The sequence below is a fragment of the Emydura macquarii genome, unplaced genomic scaffold (genome assembly GCF_026122565.2).
Source record: "Emydura macquarii macquarii isolate MOO-44397 ecotype Brisbane River unplaced genomic scaffold, CSIRO-AGI_Emac_v2 contig_1363, whole genome shotgun sequence".
Classification (NCBI taxonomy): domain Eukaryota; kingdom Metazoa; phylum Chordata; order Testudines; family Chelidae; genus Emydura; species Emydura macquarii.
The window spans coordinates 17,935,764-17,962,149 of NW_027131500.1; the positions used below are offsets into that span (position 1 = coordinate 17,935,764).

A 26,386-nucleotide genomic window follows, 5' to 3' on the forward strand; every position below is an offset into this window, starting at 1 on the left:
CACCATATGACTAAGCTGACATTCCCTTTTTAAAATATTTATTACTCTGAAAACAAAAAAAGGAAAAATTTGGAAAGATGTTAATTAAAACATGAAAATTTTCTCCAAAATATTGGAGAGGGTGGGGAATCCCAAAACAAGATTAAAAATTTTCCCAACTTTTAATTTTTTTTTTTTTTTGTTTAGCTCTAAAAAGTCATAAGATGGGAAATAAATTCCCATTCACAATGGCCTCTTGAAAACTCATTTCTCTTTTGCTGTCACACTTTTCCACTGGGCTCTTGTTAATACAGTGCAGCTGGGAGAGAACCAGAACCTTCCAGCTCCAGTGGATAGACTCACGCTAGCGGGTCTCCAGCTAGCATCCTGTTTTTAGCAGTGTAGACTTTGCAGAACTGAGGGATACTCAGTCTAGTCACCTGAGCTTGGACCCAGTGGGTAGGGTGGGTGTGAGCTCAAGAGGCTAGCCCAAGCCTCTGTAGGTTGTTTACTTGTGTCTGTTTACCTGGGCTGGTGGGCTCACTCCCAGCTGCGGTGTAGATAAACTCATACAGTTTTACACTTTCTTAGTACCCTGTCCTAGCGAGTACATGTGCTTCACATTATTTTTCTCCAATATCTGAGTGTTGTATTTTTCCAAGGTGAATCTCATTTTATTGTTATCTGCTCATATTTTTAATCACTCCTTTTGTGTCATTGTTCTGACATTCATGACTCTTCTTGGTTTAGTACTGTCTTTGAGTTTCATTAATATGCTATTTAGTTTTGCTATGAGTTCATTAATGAAAATGTTAAATAAAACTGAACCTCCTGTTGATCTCTGTGATCTCTTGCGTCCTGCAACTAGATACGTTGCTGTTTATCTTTTATCCTTTGTTTCCAGTCTCTTAGCTAGTTTTCAGTGCACGTGCCAATGTAGTTATTCAAGCCACTTTGAGTTAATGGGACTTGTGTGCCGTGTGTCTAAAGGACTGGGCCCTTTCTCACTGTAACTGAAATTAAGACATGAGAAGCAGCAACAAAATTATGTAGGACATGGATTCTAAAGGGTTTCAGTTTCCAATGATCATAAAAGGGGGGAAATGATGTAAGGAGTTAGTTTGGCAGGGAAAATAGTGTTGATGATCTCTCATGCTGCTGATGGATGAGGGTCAGGTGTCCATGCTGATTGCCCTGTATCTATCTGTCTGCTGCTCTTGACACCATTGATCACCTGTCTGCACATTTCTGGAGGACTAGATAAGATTAACTCTTGAATGGCTCTTTCCCCCCCCTTTTCTTTGAGACATCCCAGAGAATACTGTTGGGTAATTTCACCTCTCATTCAGAAATCTACAGGCTTCTGTTCTGTCTCACCTTCTGTTCCACTGGTATATTGGGCCATTAGTAAATTTAGCAAGGAAGTATTAATTATGCTCTTTTCAGTGTGTGGATGGCATTCACCTTTTATATCTCTTCCTCATTCAGCCTAGCTGATGCAATTGAACAATTTAGCCAATATCTAGTAACAAGACAGGTACATGAACAAGCACTGGCTAGGTGAGGCTCAATTCAGGTTAGATAGAGGAAGTACTCTTTTTGAATAAATGAACTGACACCAAAATTGGGGGAGGTTATTTTTGGCTTCCTTGACAGTAGGAATTATGCCAACTTTTCATAACACAGGCTCACAGCCTGCTGTTGTGGTCCCACCAATACCTACCATTTGATGCTCTATTCTCTGTGCACTTGCCCAGAAGGCTATAGTTCATACTTTTGGATGTGGACCTTGCTATAATTATCCACACCTGTGTCATGCTGAGATCAAGCTATTGCTATATGCTGTATCTCATAGGGCTACCCCTTTTAAAGACAGTTCAGGCACTTTAGCTAGGACAGGGTGTGGCTGCTCATTAACTTTGTGGAATGCCTCTGACTGGGAGTACATTACACATTTGCTGTTTGACCTGTATTAGTCTCCAATCCATTTCCAGAGTGATTCTAGATACTATTTTTGATCAATAAAGTTCTAATAGTTTGAGACCTCCTTACCTGAAAAAACACACGAAGATCAATTCAAGCACTCAAGCGAACAGTCCCATAGCTTAAATGGAAGGGGTCAGTCAGAGTGAGAGGTCCTGGATTAGAATTTTTTCACCTGCCCCCTTTGGTTTGATACAGCCCACATCTGCTGAGCTTGAGGGCACACTGCAAATGCCTATCTGCTCTCATACCTTTTGAGGACATGTTGGCTTAGAAATAAGGGAGAGTTCTCTTAATTTTTATTGGCTGATTGGGCAAAGAGCAATTAGTAACTTACTTTTGGTAAAGTTTTGTAAATGTGTGTGTTGTACATGCACCCCAAATTTGTGAGTGTATTTGTAAAGAAATCAAAATAATTCATTAATACAGTTGTATATGACATTTTAGGACCTCTATGATGTGCTGTTGGGTAATGAGATAGCATAGCTATGGCTTTTACTCGATATTTGCATTATTAACTTTGTAAACAATTGGATGCTGTTAATACTGTTCTTTGGAGAGTGACACTTATTCATGTATTTATTAATTCAGAATTCACATATGCAGTTTCCAAAAGCCCATTTGACAAATCTGTCATTAAGAATTTAATTGAAGGAAAAGAGCTGGGGGGGAAAAGTGTTGTACAGCTGTTGTGACCAAAAAAAAGGACCTGTTTTTTATTAGTAATGAAAATAAGGTATTACTAAACAGACTGGCCTTCCAATTATTGTATCGTAAAACTCTTTAATATTTTACATATTCATTTGTGAGCATAATTTCAAGCTGTTAAATATTTCACATCATGCTGATTACAGGATTATTGGTTAAAAAAATCTAAGATTGATGGTGTACCAGTTTTATTAGAAAATCCTCCTCTTATAAATATTTGAGTTTAATAAAATCTGGGGTGAAATTCTGACCTCCTTGAAGTCAATGGGGGTTTTGCTATCGACTGCATTGGGGCCAGGATTTCACCCCTGTTGTTTAACTAATAGCAATGCATCCAGTGAGAACGTTGCTTATTTAATCCCCATTCAAACAATCTAGAATAATTGGAATTTATTCTGGTGCTGCCACAAGTACTATACGTCATCTGACATCTATCAAAAGAAATCCCTAAACTTGGCTAAAATGAAATACGTATCTAATGGAAAAAATGTTGAGACGCTCCAGATCAAGATGACTTTCCAAAAGAATTTGGTCTGAAATCAAGTCGTATAAAGAGTTTACTTTTATTGCAAAAATTCTTAACATACATGTTATGAAAACTCCTTGCTTAATTGCCTTCCTCTCCTTTGAGGAGAATCCAGAGTGTTAGACTGTGGGCTGGCAGAACATATGAGGGTTATAAAGTTTGTACTCCTTTTGTTTCTTTATACATCTTACACTGATAACTCTCCTTTGATTCTATCTAGTAATGATTATGACCCACATCCCCTGCGTAGGATACAGCCATATAGCAGACTAGACTAGACTAGGTTCAGCTGCCAAAACCCATGGATCATTTAGTTTAAGTCTGTGGATCACAGAGGGGTCACCAGAGGTCCTGTGCCTCTATGCTCACTACCATCTCTTCTTAGTCCCCTCTGGGTCCCTCAGAATGCAGCTCCTTGATGAGCCATGCTGCTAAGTGATCCCCCATCTGCCACATCTACCAAAACCTCTTTCAAGAGCAATTCTACAGCATGGAGAGACTGTGCAAAAGTTATTCCTGACCCTGGGTGGGATTTTCAAAAGCTCTTAACTAAGTTAGGTGCTCAAGTTCCACTGATTGTCAGTGGGACTCGTGCACCTAACTCATTTAGGTGCTTTTGAAAATCCCACCGCACTTTATTAACTTTATGCAGATTTCCCATGGAAGTGATGATGATAAGCTGCTTTCTGCAGCCAATCCAACAGAAGGGATTCTGTGGGATCCAGAAGGAATATGCCACAGAGGTGGTATTCCCTCTGCCTGCATCTTGCAGCATGGAATCCACAGATAGTTCATCCTCTCACCCCTTGGAGACATTATTCCAGTCTGTTTCAAACTTCAAATGGTCATTAATGATTTGAAATGTTAATAGTCCCTTTTCTGTTTCCTACCAGATTCCAAGTATCTAAACCAGAGTGCTACTTCACCTCAGCCCTGGTTCTTATAAGGGACTGCTAGATAGATCCCAGTATATTGGAGACTACAGAAATAAGAGGTTGTTTACCTGCAAATGGTATTTCTGTATCACAGATATCCCAGTTTGTAGTGATCTTCTCTGATATTTTAGTAATGTCATTGTTAGGAATATAGCTAATTTTTCGTGGCACTATTATTCTTAGTATATTTTTAAGCCACCGTTGCCTTATTTTTTTTAAATTAAGAGTAGGAACTGTCATCAACTGATTATTATGACTCCTCAATGTTCTTATCACTTCTTACTGCTATGGATGCTTCAACATTCAGGATAAATGCGGATTCAGGATTTACTTTACATTTGAGTTGTTTTGCACCCCACTGTTAGACAAAGCAGCCCTACGTCGGATGTAATCAACCACTGGAGGATCATGTCAGTATAGAGGGATCCTTGTGTGCTTTTTAATTATTCCTATGCCATCCCATTCCTCCTCATATGGCTGGAAGCACTGGGGGATGGCCACAGTTTTACTGAGCTCTGGCAATCAACAGGTGCAGCAACAATCCTTTGAGGTATTTGGTACCTGGTGTAATTTAGAGCAGCTTTCAGTCTGCTGTGTTTATGCTTGGGGACTGGCTCAGTCCACAATGGCCCCAGGATCACGGGAGTGCAAAGATGGCTTAAAGCCATTGTTTCAATATCCCCTCCTGAGTTGCACTTGCATTCCTTAGCTGTGATTGAGGATGTTGTGCCTTTAATGCACAAACTTTTGGCACGGTCCACCCCTGAGAATCTCCTCTAGTCTCCTACTAAATTCCATTTGCCCCCACTCAGACATTTCTTAGCTGGTCAACCAATCTGCTTCTTTTCCTGCCTTATTCCTGAAACATATAGCAAGAAATGAGAGCCCAGAGCCGTCGAGCTCTTGTTCCTTACAAGGCTTAACACATTATGCACCTCTGATTGGCATACTCTGCTCCTTATTCTGGCCATATGTTTTTAAGCAGAGTGGGAAGTTCTTCCTTGACTGACTGATAGACATAGGAGCCAGTTACTAAGCAAGTGTGCAATTCTCCCGCACCAACTGCAATAAAGGAATAAGGTGAGGAACAGGGAAATTAAGAGAACATAAGGAAGAAATGGGGATAAATAAATAACCCAAATCTCCTTCCAGTCCTATACAAACTCCTTCCAACTCTCTGGAAGTTTCTCTCAATCTTCTGGCTGCAACTTGACAGACAGGGTTGGTGTATCTGAGACGCAGATACCTCATTTACAGGTGGTAAAGAATTTTTTTTTATTTTCTTCTTCTGCCTCCATTGACAGCTAGAATGCTTTTCTTTACCAAACGTTTTTACTCAGCATATGTGTACTGTAATGTAAGATTTCTTGTGAGGGCTGAGCTTTTGGCATTCTTTTAGTTTAGGGAAAAACCCTTGAATAATTTGTTTTGGAAAAGAATAAATTGACAAAGCATTTTCAGTCATTCAAAAAATGTCAATTTTCAGAGTTTTATTTGTGAGCTTCATTAAGGACTTGGGTAATAAGTAAACTCGGAAGAAATACCTTTATCCGGAGGTCAAGCAATGTGTGGAACTGGAATAGGCTACTAAAGGTAGCAGTAACCATATATTCATTCACATAATCACTTAAAGAAAAAGAAACTGAAATACTCTGGATGAATCTAGAGGCATTCAATGTATAGGCAACTTTGTAAGTGTCCTTTTAAGTGTTCGGTTTTTTTGTTTTTTGGGGGGGGCAGGAGGGGAGATGTTATGTAAACAAGACATGTTACTTTCTTCTTTAAATACATGCAGGTTGAACTATTGCATAACCTTTCAGTTTTATAGGTTGCAGCAATGTGTATGTGTGTATATATAGTATTTATAACTTTTTCATCAATTTAATGAAATTTAATTGAGATTTTTAATTAAGAAGTGAGTTTACCATATTCTCATGGTTGTCAGATTTTTTAGATACATTTCTCGGAGTAAAAATATTTAGAGAGTCATCTGTAGTTTTTACATATGTAGTTGTATAAAAGGGTATAGGTAACACTAAACGCAGAACCCAAGCATGCATCAGACTCGGAGCTTTCTAATGCAGAAAATCCATGCAATCATATGAGCTAAGGAAACTGTCTAATGTAATGTAGTGCCAGTGAGATTTTGCTTGTTCAATACTTGGATGGGAGATGTCAAAGGAAAAAACAAGGTGTTTCAAATAGCATTTCAGATAATTCCAAAGGAAGCCACCGAAGAATGCTCCAGAACTGGTTTAATTTAGACTAGCTGAAATTGCATTCCTATGTCAAGTTGATTCCTATCCAGAATTGTGTTGGAACATAAAATTTACCCACTCCAGGAAGCAAGTCAGATTTGCTTTTCAGTAAATGAAACATAGATAAGGCACATTCTCCTGATTCCTGATACTGCTTTCAGGGACCTGCATTCCAGTATATGAAGAATCCCAAAGAAGTTTAATTTTAAAGTGCATCAGATGGTCCCACAGATATATACATTTCCACTTATTTGACCACCTGTTGAAACAATCACAAGATGTGTACTCTGTGTGTGTGTGTGTGTGTGTGTGTGTGTGTGTGGAGTATCTGATATATAGTATCTGAATATGCAGTCATTCAGAAGGCATTTTGTAAATTTAGATGATTATACATACAAAGTGGCTGGCTCAACAGCAGAGTTCGAGCTTAAAAGAGGCCGGACTGAATTTGTGACAAATTCTTGAGTTTGTCCTCCCATTGCACAGAATCCATCCTCTCCATCAGTGCCCCTTAGGATTTCAGTCTGAGTGTTCAGGATCCTCCTCTGCTATGTTCACATTCCTAATCATTTTATCTGGCCAAAAAATTGTCACGTTTAGTGTAACGATGTCCTGTCATCCCCATATAAACAATATTGAATTTGATAAGGGAAGTCATTTATTTGCTTTCAGTCTTCGAGCTGTAACAGGTGAAATGACAGTGTTTTGATTTCTGATGAGGTTAATTTAAACTTTGCCTGTTAATTATTTTCCAGTCTCTGTAGTTGTTCCTCAGTCACTTGCATTGAAGATTTGTTTCAACAGTTCAGATTCAGTTGACAATGAAATTAATCAGACTCTACCCCAAACTGGGTGATGGGAATCAAAACCAGTCTGATTTGGGCATAAGCATGGAAAAGAGGATGCTTCCTTTGAGGTATTGTACTCTTTCCTCTAGAAAAACTGAGGAAAATCCTATTGTCCAGAGCCCTGAGACAAGTAGAAGTGATATCTGGGCAACTAAGAGTGTTGTTTCCAGCCCTGCCAACCATAGAAAGACAATGGGGGAGGCTTGGGCTTAGCTGTGTGATATAAGGCACAAAAGCGCTAAATTGGTGGTCAAAGGGAAGAGTGGGAATACACCAAAAAGAGCCAAGCTACTTCATAAGTAGGGGAGAAGAAAGGTTTGCTCAGTCCTTTCTCCTTTTCTTTCCTCCCAGCCAGCCTATCATCACTTTTTTCTGTCTTTGTCTTAACTTGTGGTTCATTTGATCTTGAAGGTGTTAATCCGTTCGTTATAAAATCAGGCATCCCACTCAACTCCCAAAAAGGTATTTGTCCAGATGTCCCCTCTCTCAGGTTTCTCTTGTCATAAGAAATGTTTACTGTATGTCTGTCATTATCTGTTTTTAACAATTGCATAGGTGTAAACTTGTTACCTTTTTCCATCCGGATGTTACTTTTGAAAATAGATTCACATTACAATAGATCAAAAAGGGGGAAATAAATTAGATTAAAAAATCCTTTGTTTCTTTCTCCAAAATTTCAAAGAGTTGTGTAGTTGGTCAAATAAAAAAAACCTTGGCAATGGACAGTCCCAGCTTGCAACCCTACTCCATCCAGGTGAATAGTATTGGAAGTAATCCTTTTGGCATGATAAAGTACCTAATTTCTAATATTTCCTCGAAGTGTTAACCTAAACAGGCAGCTCATTGTTTGTTTTATTTCTGAGTTTTGAGAGACAGAGCTCACATTTATAAGAATTCTATCTGGTACCATTAATTCTATTGTGGATATATCACCTATTAATCCACAGTTGTTTTTAATGTGTCACGTTATACAAACGGTGAAAGTATGAGAGCTTTCTTTACATTTTAGGTTGGTGTTATTTTCCAGGCAATGCTGAACATACAGGATGATGCTATTCTCATCCCCTGGATGTCTAAAAGACTCACATCATGAAAGTATTTAAAATTCATGAAAGGTTAATGAATATAACATTTAAATAATTATCAAGTTAAAGGTAAGGCAGGGTTAGCTCTACTCTGTTTTATCTACAGGAAGTGTACCTTATGCGCAGGTGGAATGCAAAATTTTCTAAATCACTTTTACCAATAATCTCGTAAATGAATCTGTCTTCACAAAGTACAAGCACCCTCCTACTCCGCTCTCCCCTGCCCCCACATCTGTATTTGATTTACTTGATTTTTAATTTATGGGGGAATCATGACACTTAACTATAATCACTGATTTTTAAGCTCAGCAGAATTCAATTTTTATTTTATATTTTATAATTTAATAGATATCAAGATTTATGTTAAGCTTTTAAAAAATTTTTCTCAATTTAAATGTTCACAGTTATGCAACTGTCAAAATATACAAAGTAAATATTCTTAAATCAAACTCTAGTAAGTTCTTAAGAATGTTTTTCTTTGTCTGTCTGTAAATTTACATTTTTATTGATGGAAATATTTTTTCAGTTTGTGTGTATGGTGAAATCGACATCTATCAATATTTACCAGTAAAAACCTAATCCTTCTAAACCTACTTATGTTTGAATACCGTGAGTTCATGCTCTAATTTTAACAAGTATCGGGACTGTTCTTTAGAGAGACAAGGTGGGTGAGGTAATATCTTTTACTGGACCAACTTCTGTAGGTGAAAGAGACAAGATTTCAGGCTTAGAGAGAGCTCTTTTTCAGGTCTTTTCTTTGTGAAACATAGTGCCCCGATGGGAGAAGAGACTGACTTTGATGGAGACAGGACTGTGCTTGTCCAATTAATGGATTGAGCTTTAGTTACAGTGACAATGGCTGATCTGGTTCCATTTTACCTGTTTAATTAAAGGTAGTGTAGCGCTTTCAGGATGTTTGCAATCCTATTGTTTTCTGTGGTGAATACTGTGCCTTGATAAATGTTTAACTTTGGTGATTAGTATCCTGTGTCACTTTAAAGGAAACTGCTGCTAGCTTATTCCTCAGAATGGAGCATCCTGTAACTAACAGCAAGTTTGTGCTGTTATTGCATCATAACCATAGGTGCTGGAACTGGGGGTGCTCTCGCATCCCCTGGCTTGAAGTGGTTTCCATCATATACAGGGTTTACAGTTTGGTTCAATGGCTCTCAGCACCCCCACTCTACAAATTGGTCCAACACCCCTGTTAAAAACCAGAGAAAACATTTTCACAGACCCCTTAAGCTTAATTATCTCAGTTTCTCTACACGGTATTCTTTAATCCTACTAATTTCCTTCTACCACGGATCTACAGCTGTGTCAATCCCATTCTGAAACCACCAATGTTTTCCATTTTTCCATCTGCCGACACATGAACATGTGCTGTCAACCAACTTGTCTGTTGTTTCCCTCTGACTAAAAACAGTAGGAGGCCTCAGCTGCATCAGTCCCCGCTATTCCTTAAACTGGTTGTTAAAGGCGTTAATTGAATCTTGCTGCCCACATGGTCCTAAGCTGCTCTTATTTTAATTTTTTAACTAAAAAGCAGATGCAGAATAATAGAGAATTAATGTAAACAGCCTGGAAATAATGCAGATGGTAACTATGATTTACTCAACTAAATTGGAACATTCCCTTTTAAATCCCAATTTTGTTTGATTTATCCCTAAAATAACTAGGGTATGATGTGTCCTCCCTGTGAAGTGACTTTAATAATTCTGGCTCAAATCCGAGGTGAAAGGTGCTAAGTCTTCTTAGCCATGTCTTGTGACATTGTTCTTCACACCCAATTTGTTCAAAAAAGGTTTCAGAAACGAATTTACATGAACAGCCAATTAGTCTTGCTAGAGGAGACGATTTTTTCAGATTATGGTTGGCATGCATTCATTTAAAGTGAATGAAAAGGAATACTATACCATATCTAAAGACAAATAGCAAGCTTTATTTTACAGTGACAGCAATTTACTTGCCTTTGTAGTCGAATAAAATATTACTCTTGAAAGAGAAGAAATTCTTCTATGCAAGAGCAAATATTTAAAATGGAACAAGCAATGTGCAGGAGAAATTGAGATATTCATAGAACAAGGCTGTATGCTAATGCAAATATATTTTTGCCTTGTAAACAGATTCTGAGTTCAAGGAAATGGAGATGCTGAAACTTCCATTGACTAAATTGCCCCATAGTTTTTCTTTTGCCCCTTTTGATGAATTTCCTGTAGTGGTATTGATGAGCTAATACTTTTCACTCCTACCTTGCAGCGTTCCTTAGAGGATAATCTTGAATATAGAAAAGAAGGAAGAGGCACTTTAGTTTCCTTAGGATATACATATGTACTTGTAAAACTTAGTATTAATGGCAGTTTTGTGCACATTTTAAAGGGAAAACATACCTCTGTATCTGGTATCACAGTGTGGTGCTTGATATAGTGACGTGAATGCCCGAGGAGCAAGGTTGACACATTGGCAAAATAGTAGTCCATTACATACTTTGAAAATAACGCTCATATAATAATCTCTGGTAATGTCATCTTTATTACAGTCGGCTCCACTGTTTAGTGTGGAAATCTCAGTTTATAGCTTATTGAAGAAGTGCTCTGTGACTCAGCCAACAAAAAAGCAGATGAAGAGTCTAAATTAGGACATTCCTCGTTGCACTTTGTTTTGCTTTTTTTTTTTTTTTTTTATTATAGGCTGTGCTATTTTAGTTCTACACAAGACATTCATCTGCAAATTGTGTGTGGATGCTAAGTAAAACCACAGTTTTCTTTATCAGTTTTATGTGAGTAGCAATTCAACTTGAAAGAGAATTTACTGTTCTTGTACCACAAATAAAAGGCTTCAGTCCTTCAGACTTGAAATTATATTTAATTACAGCTTAATTCCTTTGAAATTGTAATGCTATTACTGTACCCTTGTCCCTCTGAAGTACATTCATTTAGCTGTGGATCTAAAAGAAAGATTACAATTACATCGTAATTTTCTTCACTATAAACCAAAGTGTAAACATCTTACTGTAAAATACATAATTGTAAATATGTATTAGCATTTTTAAACAAATAAAATATAAGATAAAATAGTGAATTGTAAGAGACTGTTCCTCTGGAAACAAAATTAATAATTAATTTTCGTAAAACAGTACGGCACAAGATAAAACTACAAGAAAAATCTACATATGTAGATATGTACATATGTGCACCACTTGCCTTTTCTGGATGGAACGTCTTGTGTGCTTGTGTGCGATTTTTGTCACCCTCTAGTCTCTAGTTCACAAGAGGATAGAAATCCTACTACTATAGCTAATGATATTTCTTCATCTGAGGTGTTGGGGAGTGTTTTGGGGGCTAGAAGTCTTGTATTATATCCCATAAAATTAAAAATCTATCCAGTTTTGTCTGCATCTGTTGTTCGCAGTTAGACTTGTTACAAACTGGTGCTTAACTACTGAATATGAATTCCTGTGAATTTCACACCCTTAGTAATAAGATTTGCCTAATTATTTTAATTGTGCGTGCGTGCGTGTGTACGTACGTACAGCATCACACTCCAGTGAAACATTTTTTTTCTTCCCATGATTCCTTACAGTTGTTAGTTCCCAACTTGAAATAGGTCATCTTTGTTCTAGGGTCCAGTTGCTGTGTGCTTTAAAGGGCAAAGATAGTTGGTGATTAATTCATTTCATAGTTCAAATGCTGTGTTATGATAAGCCAAACATTTTAGTTTCCAGAGTTTTATGGTAGGCTTGAGAGTCTGAGGCAATGACCCCATACTAGGAGGGTGCGCCATCATTTAAAGGTAATATGCTGTTGTAGATCCATCCATGAATGTCTTGCTTCACACATTTAGTGACTTTCTAAAATTATGACACCACCAGCACAAAGCAGTCCTACAGCCAGCTTTGTCAGCCAAAGGAGGAAACCACCACCTTAGGGAGAACCTCTGCTGGGGTAGAGTCAGTATAACTGCTCCAATATCATCCTTTTTTCTGTGGCAGGCATAACTAGGGCTTTCCTGAACTTCAGTGACCCCTGGTTATTGTAATGGCCTACTGGAGTCATTCACAACCAGGGCAATTTAAGTAGTCCTTTAGGCTGTTTTAATTTTTGCCAGGGGATTGGCCTGGCACACAGCTTGTCTGGGATCAGGGGAGCACCCAGCTGCAGATGTTCCCATCCTGAGTTTCACTGTGCTATCCTCAGCCTCAGCTGAGGATCTGGGCCTGAGTATTTTACTTAGAAGCCAAACAAGAAATATGTATTTTCTTCTGAGGTCTACCATGTTGTTTTTATATAAATCTTCCCAGACCCAGTAATCCTTGCGAAAAAATCCCCCCACCCCACCCCAAAAAAACAAAGCACAAAAAAGCCTTTGATTGTGCAAGAGAAAAGTGTTGCAGAAAAATAATTAAGCCTTAACTATATCTGGTTTTGTGTATGTCTCTTTACTATAGGAGTGCAAGATCCTCAGCATGAGAAGATTATTACTGTGTCTACTAATGGAAGTATTCACAGCCCCAAGTTCCCACGTGCTTACCCACGCAACACCGTACTGGTATGGAGATTAGTAGCAGTAGAGGAGAATGTGTGGATACAGCTTACTTTTGATGAAAGATTTGGGCTTGAGGATCCCGAAGATGACATATGCAAGTAAGTTACTTAGCCGATATACAGTTTGAAGAGAGGATGGTAACAGCTATGATGGCACTGATTAAGTTGGCCAAAATACAGCACCTACATAGTGATAAAATGCACCTTAATAGTATTTTGTCTTCAGATTGACAGAAAATTATCTACACTTACAATAAAAAGCTTTTCCCCCCTTATGTATTTAACATATAGCCATAGAATTATGTTGACATAAAAACATTTAAACTCTTAGCTTCTCAAAAGCAAGCATCCAGAATGATATCCCTAACCTCAACCAAAAATATGGGTAGTCATATCTGGGTGGAATACAGTTTCTGTTTAGCAGTGCAGAGTAACACTATACAGTTTAGCACAGGAAGTAAAGAAGCAAGTATCTCCAGTTGATTCTGCAGGAGAAGTTTGGGTGTGCATATTACCTCAGATGGAAGGCATTAGAATGTAACACTTCTATTCTAATAAATGTACCATACAATCTGATAATATCCACAAATGGTCAGAATCTTGTTTCTGCATGAAAAATGGCACCTCAAGATACAATGCCCCTTGACATATTGCCATGGCATTGGTTTCATAATGTTTCAGTGAGAAGAGTTTAATCTGCTTTATCCTCAGCACGGCTTTCTATAGGAACCATGCATGACTGAGTATGTTTACCAGCTGGTGCAGGCTTGTCCATAGGGAGACTGGGTAGTAAATCTGCAGTGCACTAGCCTGCCGCGCATTAAGTCTCCATGTGGACCTGGTACCGCATACTAAAAATTCTATGGTGCACTTTGATGAACCTATGGAAATTTTAGTGTGTGGTGGCAGGATCCACACAGCCAGTTAGTGAGCAGCATGGTAGGGTGCTGTAAATTTACACCTCAGCTTGCTGTGTGCTTCATCATCATGCGGACAAAGCTCTTAACTTGTGAGAGAGACACAAGAGCACAATGCAGTGGGTTTTGGTAACAAATCTTAAATGTCATATATAGCTAAAGATACTTCAGCTGCATTATTTCATATGAGCAAAATATCAACCAGAATATGTCATTTGAATGAAACATGTTGCATTTAACATGGTTATGGAGTGATATTGACCAAATAGCTTCTTCTCACTGTGAGTTATTTACCCTGTGTACTCACTTAATTGCGTGCTTTCCTTTACTCTGTTTTGATTTTGTGACATGTTTTATTTATGTCGTCTTTATCATTATTTTGTTATGAAATTGAAATTCAAAATGAGGATATTTTTGTACTCTATTTTGTTTTGTTTGTTTTTTTCTCCTTTCCATAATTAATATACAAATATACGCCTTTCTTACTTCTGAAGGGAGTAATACTTTTCTCCTGTTGCAGCCTTATCAGACATACTATGTATTGTACAACATATGCTTGCTGAAATGCGTGCACTCCCTTTGCACAATATTATATATATATATAATATATATATATATATTTCCGAGTGAAAACTTAAGCTTGCTTTTTCTTTTCTTTGCATATGGCAGAGTGAAGTGACAAGTGAAAGAAAAATCCAAATAAGGTGCTTCATTTGTCCACTTGCAAAGAAAAAGTAAGACAAGTTGAAATGTTCTTTTAATTATTTAACCTGACAGCTATTGAGCAATATTTTTCTGGGAATACACTTATTCTGAGTAAAAAGTTATTGAATGCAAACAAAAATATTAGCGATGAAATTTTAAAAATCCAGAAGCAAAAGGTGCATTCACAAAAATACTTAGTCATCGCATGCTCACATTTGTGCATGCAAACCAGGAAGTTGTATGTGCAGTGACCTGATGTGCAAATGTAATTGGTGGGTGTGTATTTTTAAGGGTGTACTTCTGGTGTTTAGATTTCGAAAAGTTAGACCTCAGTGCTTAGAGAAAAGGAAACGTAAGTGATTAATTTAAATTCTAAACAAAACCAAAGAGGAGAACCAATATTCTGACCTAATTTAAAATAAAATTTAAGATGTTTAACAATACTACTCATAAAACTAAATAAAGGAAGAGGAAGGACTTCAATTAACTTGTCTGGTGCAAAAGGAAGATAAATAGCTATTGAAGTCAAATTCAGGAAATAGTGAAATGTTATTAACATATAACTATATTAAATGGACCCTGCATTGGCAATTGAGCCCTGAGAATTGTCTGCATGCACTCCAACTTCATTAACTCTTTTGAATGTAGCTGTATTGAATAGTAGCGGAGTAAGTTAGAGCAGCTTGGAAGAGCTGTGATTGTGTTATGAGGCGTTCTGGGTCTATGTGTGTTATCCCTTCATGTGTTGTTAAAGGAAAGAGGAGCATGTGGGGGATAACTGGCTTGGCAGCAGCACTACTGAGAAGGATCTGGGAGTTACTGTGGATTACAACCTCAACATGAGTTATCAGTGTGATGCTTGCAAAAAAAGCAAACACATCTTTGGATTGTGTTAACAGAGGCATAGCATGTAAGTAACTGGAGGTGAAAAAAACTGCTCTACTCAATGCTGGTTAGGCCTCAGCTGGAGTACTGTGTCCAGTTTTGGCCACCAATGTATAGAAAGGATGTAGGGAAACTGGAAAGGATCCAGAGGCGACTGACAAAGATGATCAAAGGGATGGAATGCAAGCCATATGAGCAAAGGCTGAAGGAACTGGGTATATTTAGTTTGGAAAAGGGGAGAACACGGGGGGGACATGATCGCGGTCTTCAATACTTGAAAGGCTGTCATAAAAAAGATGGAGAAAAGTTGTTCTCTCTTGCCACAGAGGGCAGGATGAGGCAATGGGGCATAGCAGATTTACATTAAATATCAGGAAAAGCTTCCTAACTGTAAGAACAGTAGGACAATGGAACAGACTGCCTAGGGAGATTGTGGAAGCTTCTTCACTGCAGGTTTTCAAAAGGAGGCTGGATAGTATCTGTTTGGATGGTTAAGATGCACCAAATCCTGCAACTTGGCAGGGAGTTAGACTAGATGATCCTTGCGGTCCCTTCTAACCCTGTGTGATTCTGTGTACACCTTGATGTTTGAGTCTGAATTATTTCAATACAGAATTGTATAGAATTTGTCAGTAGCAGGGCACTGAGGACTCTTTTGCCATAGGTATTGTCAGTAGTGAGGTGGCATAAGAGAGCAGTCTGTAGATTTGATAATGGGTGGGGGAAAGTATAGGTTTAGGTAGTATCTTGAGTGCTAGTGTGCAGGGGTTGTGAAAGGGTGCAACATGGTTGTTAAAATTTTACAAATGTGGTATTCTGTTGGGCGAGTAGGCTTAGAGGGTTTGATCATAGGGCAAGTACAAGTAGCACTTGTCCATTACAGTGAAAAGCAGAATGGGAGTGTGTGTGTTATGGTCATACTAGGGCATTGCTCAAAGAGGGAAGACTCTCTAACTCTGTATTTCTCGGTTTTGAGCCCTTTGACCTTAGCTTGTGCCCTTCCAGAATATTGCGTTCAGCAATCACTGGGCAACCTTACCTCTGTATTAGCACAGGGTTTTTTTTTGCCATTTTATTTTCTAGTTTTTAAAATAGAGTAATGGTTGTTGTTAGGAGTTGGTGGCTGTTTAGGAAGTTTAGGTGTCATCTAGGTTTGCAGTTGATATGCTACTGTGGTGAGGCAATAATCAAAGACTTGGCTTATACATAGTGCTTTTCATCAGTAGATCTCAAAGAACAGTACCTCATTATCCCCATTTTCACAGATGAGAGAGTGAGACAGAGAAGTGAAGTGACTTGCCCAAGATCACTTAGCAAGTCAGAGGTAGAGCCTAGGAATAGTCCCAGTCCAGTGGTCTTTCCAGTAGGCCACATGGTTGCTATGTGATTCCTCAGTGCTCCTCCTGTCTCTTGTACAGTTTGTTACAATGAATTGGGGATATTGGTCAAGCTTTGAAATGTTTGCAATGTGCAGTTGCTAACAGGGCATAAAAGAGAAATCTTATCCATGGTCTATGCCTGAAAACTGACTGTTTTGTTACATGGTTGTTATAATAACAATAAAGCACGTGACAGAAGACTGGTGTCTCTCTTCCTCTCCACCCCCTCTCTCATCGTTACCTGCAACATGTAGCCTCCCCTTCTTCTAATCATATTAAGCCATTAATTGGCACTACCGAAGTCATTAGTTAATATGTGAGATGTTGTTCCTTGGTGTATACACATATCACAGACTGCAGCTTACTAGAGGACTGTACGTTACCTTGGTTATGTAGCCTGAGCTGCACACTGAGCTGGACCCCTCACTCCCAAAACAGATCCAGCAGGTCCTCCTGCCTGTGCTTCAGCGAGGCTTTCCCAGCAAAGCCCTTGGTCCACGCAGTCTGCCCCTCCTCCAAACCAGACCCTGTCCTCACACATTCTAGCCAACTCCACACAGGGGTGATGTGTATCTTAACCAGTCATTTTTTTTATTTCAGGCATTTAAATTTCTGTTACCTTCATTCCCTCCACCCCAGATCCCAGCTTATGTGGAGGGGCAGGAAGAGGGGCTCAGACACCCCAAGAGGATCAGGATTTCCCAGATCCCAGAACACACAGCAAGGAGGGAGCCCTTGCATAGGGCTCTCCCAGTTCCCAGCACACCTATGGAAGGGGAGAATTCAGGGCTGACAGGCCACACTACCCCTAACTCTCCAACTTCCTCCACTACCCCTCACATTCTCCAAAACTTCCTGTCTTCCCCTCTCCCACTCCCCCAATCACTCTCTCAGCCTTTTAACTGAGCCCCTCAACCCCTTTTTCCTCCCGTACCAGCCATTTCCATTTACCTGCCTCCCCAAAATACCCCCATTCCTCTCTTCAGACCCAAAACCCTCTTGCCCAGGGTGGGTTCCAAACTTCAGAGCTGCTAGAATCTGTGAAATTAATAAAATGCTCTTTTGTTTTCTTTTTTGCCCTAGGAGCTGTGTCTCAGGAATCCCTTGCTCAGATGACCCCACATTTGGATCACTAACTCTACCCCATACTCCCATGAGGCACAGCACAAATTTCAAAGCAATCTGTGGAAGCATGCAGATATTAGAGTACTGAGAAGAACCATCTTTTTAAGGGGAAAGGTTCCCAATCTTAGCTAGAACAGAGCTGGTGCTCCATTATAATATTGTACGAGATTTAAGGGAGAATGGAGGGGAAGGGCTCTACACATCCATCAGTCACATAGCAGCCTCAGGGAGGTGTTAAGTAGCCCACTCCTCTCAATGAGATGTTTTCAGCTAAAAGAGAATACCCAATGGAGATGAATACAGCCTGAAACAGTAGCTCTGTTCACGTCAGTGAGTGGTCCCTTCCACCCTCCCCAGTGCTGGAGAGCTTCTGGTATGTGGGTAGCATATCCATTCTCTGCTCCTCACCCCAGTCTCAGCAGTGTGTTCTTGATGCATCTTAACATGCCTGTTCTAAGCTCCTCACCCTCCAAGGCAGGGTTTCCCTAGTTCCTGGCTCACATTGGGAGAGTAATAGAAAGGGGCTCAGACACATCCAGAAAGGCAAGCCCTCTAGAATCTGGGGGACACAGGAGGGCAGGAAAGGCGATTCATGTTCCCACAGATGGGCAGAAGACCCCAATATTGTGGCACATGCATGGAGGGGGATGTTGGGCTGACAGGTGCCCCCTCCCCTAGTCCTGCTCTCTCACCCTCATGGCTCCCTTCTCTATGTCCCAGCCCTTCTCCTAGTCCTCATCCCCCCCTTATGACCTGATCCCCCGAATCCTCTTCCCCATCCCACTTACTCTTCCACTTCTGCTCTCCTAGCGAACATTTTCTTACGTAGTTTATATTCTTTTTAAAAAATAGTTTCAGCACCTTCTGAATATTCAGCTGTACTCAGATTACTTTTCCCCAATATAGAAATCCTTCTTTGATGAGGCAGATCAGAGCAACATGCCTGTTTTCTTTTTTGTTTTGTTTTGTTTTTAACTTCAGGGTTCGATTTGAACTCCAGTGCCTGGGGTGGTGCTTAGATTTGATGACTGTAACATCCCCTTATCCAAAGAGCCACCCAAGTCCTGTGATGAAGGGGTACTTTTACAGATTGTTAGCCTCTCTCTCTCTTCCCCCCCCCCCTCCCCACATGCTCAGTGTAAACCATTAGGCTTGTGAATAGGTGTGAGAGTCTTAGGCTACGTTTACACTGATGATGGCAAAATCACCGCCGCCAGATCGATCTTTCAGGATCAATTGAGCGGTCAGTGAGACCCGCTCAGTCGATTAGGAAGTCAACTGAGTAAGTCCACCCCCTCAAGTAGCATAGCGCTGAGTCCCATCGGCTCAGCGCAGTGTGAACAGCGCGCAGAAGGGAAGCTGAGCAGTCGACATCAGTTACGCAAACTACTCTGGGTAGTTTGCGTAACTCCCGTCGACTGCCGCCGAATCGTGCGGTCAGTGTGAACCAGCCCTTAATGTGCCTAACTGGAGAAGCAACTCTTTTTTTCAAATAACATTTTAATTTGATTTTCCCAAAAGAGCTGGTGAGTGCCATTCACTCTGTTGGGGGTAACCATCCAATGTCTGAGACCCTAGTATAATTATCTGAACCCTGGTTTGATCTCTATCTGTGACCCAAAAACATTTTTAAAATGTTAGCGAGACAAGGTGGGTGATATATCTTTTCTTGGACCAGCTTCTGTAAGCTTTCAAGCTTGCACAGAGCTCTTTTTCAGTTCTGGGAAATGTACTCAGAATGTTACAGCCATTCAAGGTCCCTTGAAACATGTTAACTACTTATGCTAAACAATCAGTTCCATCTTGTAGTTAGCTGTGACACTGAGAGTATGTTTCCCAGATCTGTAAGCTCAAAAGCCTGTCTGTATCTCAACCACAGAAGTTGGTCCAAGAAAAGATATTATTTCACCCACCTCATCTCTCTAATATCTTGGGACTCACATGGCTACAATAACACAGCATATTGCCAAAGTGTGTCAACTTTAAGAAAAGGTATTGCCCCGCTCCCCCAAGGGCTGTATCTCAGGAACCCCTGGGTCAGATGGCCCCAGATTGGGATCGCTGACCATGCCCTCTGCCCCCATGAAGCACACCAACTTTCAAGGCAATCTGATTTAACCACATGGAATTTAGGGCGCTTAGACGAATCCAGATTTAAACACAAAGCTGGTCTCAACCGTAACTTTAGCAGAGTTTTTGCTCAGCTGTAATTAAAACATCCTACACAAGCCGTGTATATGGCTATAGTAATACCTTTTGGAACTGTCTCTAGCACTTCTTGGGTCACACTAATATATCACAGCTATTGTCACACTAATATATCACAGCTTATTCACAGCACCCTCTGTGGAAGGGCCAAATAGTTCACTCATCTTTGACTGTGTTCCTAGTCTATGTTTTACCTCTTCTTTGTTTTTGCCGTTCTTAGGGGCAAATGTGAATTTTCTTGCCCTGGGAGTGTCTGACAATGGATGTTCCAAAAAAACTTGCTATAACTCCAATTCCGGGCATTTTAACAAAAGCAGAATTGATATGCCATGGGACAGAAAATAGGAAGATCACAGAATAAAATGTAGAACAGAATAAAACATACAACTGCTGGCTTAACACTAGGATAAGCATAGTTAATAGAGACCTGACCTCCTACTTATAGGCTGGGCTAGGAATTGACTGGTCAATTGACAATCTATTATTTGATCAAATATTCCAACAAGACTGCTCTGATGGTGGTGGTGTCCGACCTTTTTGATTGGACAATGGGTACAGTCTGTTAGCAAGACTAGTTAAATATCTTGATTGCTCACTTTACTATATGCTAAAGCCGTTTGTTGGGGGAAAAAGTGAACTACTTGAAAGTTGAGCTGGATCTTGATCTTGATTAGCTGGAATTTTCTAGAATAACCATTGTATGTATGTATGTAGATCTTTATTTGTATACTAAGCCATCAATGTACGTGGTTTACAAAGCACATTAAACAAGTAAAAAGGCCTGGTCTTTGCCTGAAAGAGCTTACAATCTAAACTGACTGAATCACCATACAAAAATTAACTCAAAAGGAAGTGGAGGATTCGCAGTCCTTAAACGTTTTCCTCACCACAAAGAGAAAAGATGAATAGCCATTAACGTGCTTGAAGAGTTGGCCTGCTGCCTACTTAGCATAAGTGCATTTAAAATTATTTTTTCTTTAATAGTTGCTATGTACTTTTTATTTCTGAATTATTTCACTTTTCTTTGTTAAATGTTCCATCTTGAATAACGTACACATTTGAATGATAACTTAACATTGCTAAAAGGTAGTCATAATAATTATTTTTTCATTTTTTTTAGAGCTTCATTTCATTGTGTTCCAAATTTTTATGAGTTAAAATAATTCAATTAAGTAACTGTTTTTTGTAATTAGGCATAAGTATCTATGTAAGGCTAAGCCAACTGGAGGCCATAAAGTCTTACTCTTTTTTGTTACTATTCTAATAAATTAGTGTTTTAAGGTATTTGACCATTTTTTATATTATTTGGTCATATTTGACCAGACAATTGACCAATTATTTTTGCACCAGTCACATGCCCAACCCTGTTACAATCTATTGGTTAGGCAAGATGAAAACCCCAGTGCAGTAAGTTTTTTGGCTCTCTTAGCAGCACCATGCAACTTGTATTAAAGCATCTCTTTCTCTGGGAGTATGAGACATGACCCACTGAGATATGCCCGAAGGTCATTGTTTCTGTCTGTCTCTATTTCAGTCTCCTCTCCAGGCTAGTATGTTATGTGTAACTGAACAGGCTTTGTTTGTAGTCCATTGAGACTGTCAGTCCAATCTCTGTTAATATGTTGCAGATTACCTCAATCCTTCCTTTCAAATCCCACTGCACAATTATAATCGCATCACAACATATTTGATAAAAGTAACTAACCTTTTAAAGTACCTCCTAATGTGTCTGGAACCAATTCAAATGTTTACACATTTAAAAACAAACAAACAAGCCTCAAAACACATAAAGGGTTTAGCCTTTAAAATGAATATATAAACCTTGTGAAGACAAAAACAATTAAGGAAATCCTAACAGTTGCCTCTGACACTTTGTATTTCTTTAGTAGGTTCACATCCATTTCAGTGGGTGTGAGACAATATCTTCTTTCCTTTAATTATAATTTTAGAGTTGTTAGTTTTTTCTATTTTCTGGGACTTACCAGTTTCATCCCCACTATATGAGCCTGATTTGGGGAAATCTCTAATATTCTGGCTATGCTGAAGAACACTCCTGAGAGAGGCTTCAATTCAGGAAAGCATTTAAACATGTGTTTACTTTTAAGCATGCGTGAAATCCAGTTGAAATCTGTGCTTAAATACTTTCCTGATTCAGGGCCAGAGATCTTGTATTACCTTCTCTCTAAACTGTTTCTGCCTCCAAAAAAGTTTAAAATGTGTGCACTTGCTAAAAATATATCTCTTACCGCAACTTTCTAAATTTAGAGCCAACTGGTGATAATCTTACTTGCTTACTTTGGTGAGCAGCCATTCATATTCATAGTCCCATTAATACTTTATAGGATATATTCTTGTCTCACTCAGAAACAAAAGTTTGTCTAATAAAATATATTACTTCACCCCCTTGTTTCTCAGCACATTTTTTTTTACTGCTTCCTTGCCCATTCACATTGCTCTTTAAAAAAACATAATTCAAAGGATGTATGCAGTGTTGTTCTAGCTGTGTTGGTCCCAGGATATTAGGAGACAAGGTGAATGCGGTAATATCTTTCACTGCATACACTTCTGTTGGTGAGAGAGACAAGCTTTCAAGCTACACAGGAAGCTGAGGAAGAGCTCTGCGTAGCTTAAAGCTCGTCTCTCTCACCAACAGAAGTTGATCCAATAAAAGATATTACCTCGCCCACCTTGTCTCCCTAATTCAAAGGACTAAGAACGGGTCTACACTATAAACTTATGTTGGTATAACTACGTAATTCGGGTGTGAAAAATCCACACCCTGAGCAATGCAGTTATACCAACCTAATCCCTGGTGTAGATAGTGCTACATTGAGGGGATGGCTTCTCCTTTCAACATAGCTACCACCTCTTGTGGAGGTGGGTTAACTACGCCGATGGGAGAAGCTCTCCCATTGGCATAGTAGCATCTTCACTGAAGCACTACAGCAGCACAGCTGCACCAGTTATGTCTTTAAATAGGTGAATACAAATCCCGTTGACTTGAGTGGGAGTTAGATCCATGTGTCTTAGAGCAGAATTAGCCCCTAAGTGTATTTATCAGGAGATAACATGGATATATAAGTATCTGAAATGTTACAATATTTTCAGACTCTCCTGTGTGCATTATTCCATTGGATTTCACTCATAACTTCAGAAGACAGTGTCAGAGTCTCTTCTGAGATCCAGTCCCGTTGCACAGTTCAGATGGTGCAAAGGAGCCCAAAACTGTCCACAGTTGGCTAGCAGAGAACTCCCAGCTGGCAAAGATGTGCTGGACTCAGGTCCTGCCAGCCTCCCCTTTCTGGTAAAGAGGGAAGGAGGGGTGTGGGAAAAAGAATTTGGGGTAGGCAGCTGGCATGTCAAATCGATAGTTCCATTATGCTACTCTTTCAGTGATGTATTAACTCTTAGTCTATTAGAATAATGGGAGATCTTAGAGCAGCCTGGTACCTTGTCTAAGGCTATGTCTACACTATCACTTACGTCAGCAAAACTTGTGTCATTACTCTCTAGTGTATACATAGCCTAAGGGTCATCAAGGAGAGTCATAACCAACTCCCTGGCTACCCTTGTCTCCTCCTCTTCACTGAGTGGGGCTCCAGCCCAGGAGAAAATCTAGCCTGATTAGTTTCCTAAATTCTTGTTTTATATCTATAAGGCTATCAAATAATCAAAGTTTTGGTAAATTGTACAGTACCCTTATAGGGAGCTTGTGTGTTGCAGTCCTTTTTTATTGCAGGTCTGATGTTGCCAGCAGTTTGCATGCTGGAACATCACACCAAGGACCTATGATAGAAGAAATAAAAAATACTGTTGTATATTAATAATTTGTTGAATGCCTCTCTAACTCTGCTTCTTTTAGGCATGCAGCAATTGCCTTTCTTTGTTTTAATTTTTAAAAATATTAAGTTACCATTCCTTAAGATTACTTTACAGGCTTTAAGAAAGCACAGAAACATGCCCTGATACCACAGTAATGGGTGCTTCACAAAAGCCTTAGATAGAATTGTGAAAGTAACAGCAAGAAAGTAAAATATGGATACAACTCATTGATTACTGAGAAACGGGCACTTACTGGAAGTGACCTTTCTTTTAGGGAAACCAAATGCATTCATTATGAAGGTTTTTTCTTCAGTCCTGTGAGCATTTTGAATATCAACAATAGCTTCGATCTGGTTTTTTTTTTTTTTCAGCATCTAATATTGAGTATGCTTCCCAGTGTTGTAAACATTACTTAAGAAAATGCCATAATTGTTTTAAAAAATTACACAGAGCAGGTCTAGTTTACATGTGCAACATAGAGAACCTTTTACCTGAAGATAATTAGTTAACTTGAAGGCAATTCCAATGCGAAAATATTAACAGTGGATCAAATCTCTTTGAATAATATTCTGAAGTTATGTATTTATCAAAGTTAAGTAACTATTTCAGCCTTAGTTCTGCGATTATGGCCCCTTTGAGGAAACTTCCTGTGGTCCTTTTGAGGTATAAAACCAAATGCATAAAAACTTGTAGTAAAACTAAGGTGAGCACGTTGGGCCAGTGGATGACTGACATCAGCAATACATTCTTTGATGTTCTCTTCTGCATAATGGAAAGATTATAAAATAATATTTTCCTTTGAAAATTTAAAAGCTGACAAAATATTTGCCAGATATTTTTTGCTGAAAACATATGCAGATGTCATTTTTAAAAAAACAAATGCAAATGATTTAGCACTTTCTTAAAACAAATCATGTTACATAAGAATGGCCTTACAGAGTCAGACCAATGGTCCATCTAGCCCAGTATCCTATATTCTGACAGTGGCCAATATCAGGTGTTTCAGAAGGAATGAACATAACAGGCAATTTTTGAGTGATATATCTCTGTCCACTCCTAGCTTCTAGCAGTCAGAGGATAGGAACAGCCAGAGCATGGGGTTGCATCCCTGACCATCTTGGCCATAATAGCCATTGATGGACCTATCCTCCATTAACTTATCTAATTCTTTCTTAAACCCCCTTGTAGTTTCGGCGTTCACAACGTTGTGTGGCAATGAGTTCCACAGGTTAACTGTGTTGTATAAAGAAGTACTTCCTTTTGTTTGTTTTAAACCAGCTGCTTATTAATTTAATTGGGTAACCTCTGGTTCTTACGTTATGCGAAGGAGTAGATAATGCTGCTTTATTCACTTTTTCCACAACATTCGTGATTTTATAGATCTCTATGATATCCCTCTTTTCCAAGCTGAACAGTCCCTAAATCTCTCCCCATATGGAAGCTATTCCATACCCTTAATCATTTGTATTGCTTTTCTCTGCACTTTTTCCAATTCTAATATATCTGTTGTGCATTGGCGTGACCAGAACTGCACGCAATAATCAATGTTGTTATCAAATGTTGCTTACAGATATGAATGAGGTCTGCCTGCTAATAAATTCTTAGCTCCTCCAACTCTAGTTACTGCCCTTCCATCATGTCTTAACGCAGTCTCTCCAACCATATTTGTTACCGTCCATGCAGCCTCTCTGGCTTTCACTTAACCCTACAGTCCTACTTCAACTGCCTCTTTTACCTTTTCTTCATCCCAGTGCATGTCCTGGTACCTTTTAACAGCAGGTTCACAGGGTCCTTGCTTGATCTTTACCTCAGATTTAGCATATTCTGTGATTCATCTTAGGTTTGAATTCAGCAATGACCTAATGGTGAGACTTATAGAGCTTCTGGGGCCTGTTGCTGTTGGGTTGGTAGAGAAGAGTCTCCTCCCCTGCAGGATAATTAAAGATATGGACCCAGTGTAAGTCACAGGAAACGAGCTGAAACCTGCTGTCCAGATGGATCAATACAGAAGTCTCTGATGGCCAGATAACATAGGCAGATATCAAACAGTTTGGTGAAGTATTCTGGAACACGTGCCTTCTGAGTACTCATTCATTTCTTTAATTAATCTGAGGCTAGTGTTTCTGTAGCTGTTGCTTATCTTTGAACAGTGACACAAAAGTATGAAAAAGAAGCACACGGCTGAAATGTGGCATTCTCTTTGTAGTCTGTAGTTGTGTAATGGAAAATTATTTGCTCAGCTGTTGCACTCCGTGACATAAGTATTATACAGTGATAAGTTATGATAAACAGAATAAATAGACTAAACATTTGGATATGTAATGCTCCCAAGAGAGGTTTCCCTGTAACAGAGGGATTAGAACAGCCATAGGAACTGGGTGTACTATGTGGAACAATTTGGTTATATCAGACCTATGCCCTTTCCATTCAGACAGGGTTATTGGTCCTTGACCGAGACTCTTAGGTGCTACCACTAAAA

The 26,386-nt window shown here is 39.2% G+C and overlaps 1 protein-coding gene across 1 annotated transcript in view; it reads left to right on the plus strand.

The window, feature by feature from the left end:
• The window catches only part of PDGFC (platelet derived growth factor C), a 213,752-nt gene that overhangs the window by 117,205 nt on the left and 70,161 nt on the right, over window positions 1-26,386 (plus strand). Inside the window, exon 2 of the mRNA XM_067551839.1 lies at window positions 12,770-12,965. Coding sequence (XP_067407940.1) covers window positions 12,770-12,965 — 196 coding nt within the window. The remainder of the gene's footprint in view (window positions 1-12,769; window positions 12,966-26,386) is intronic.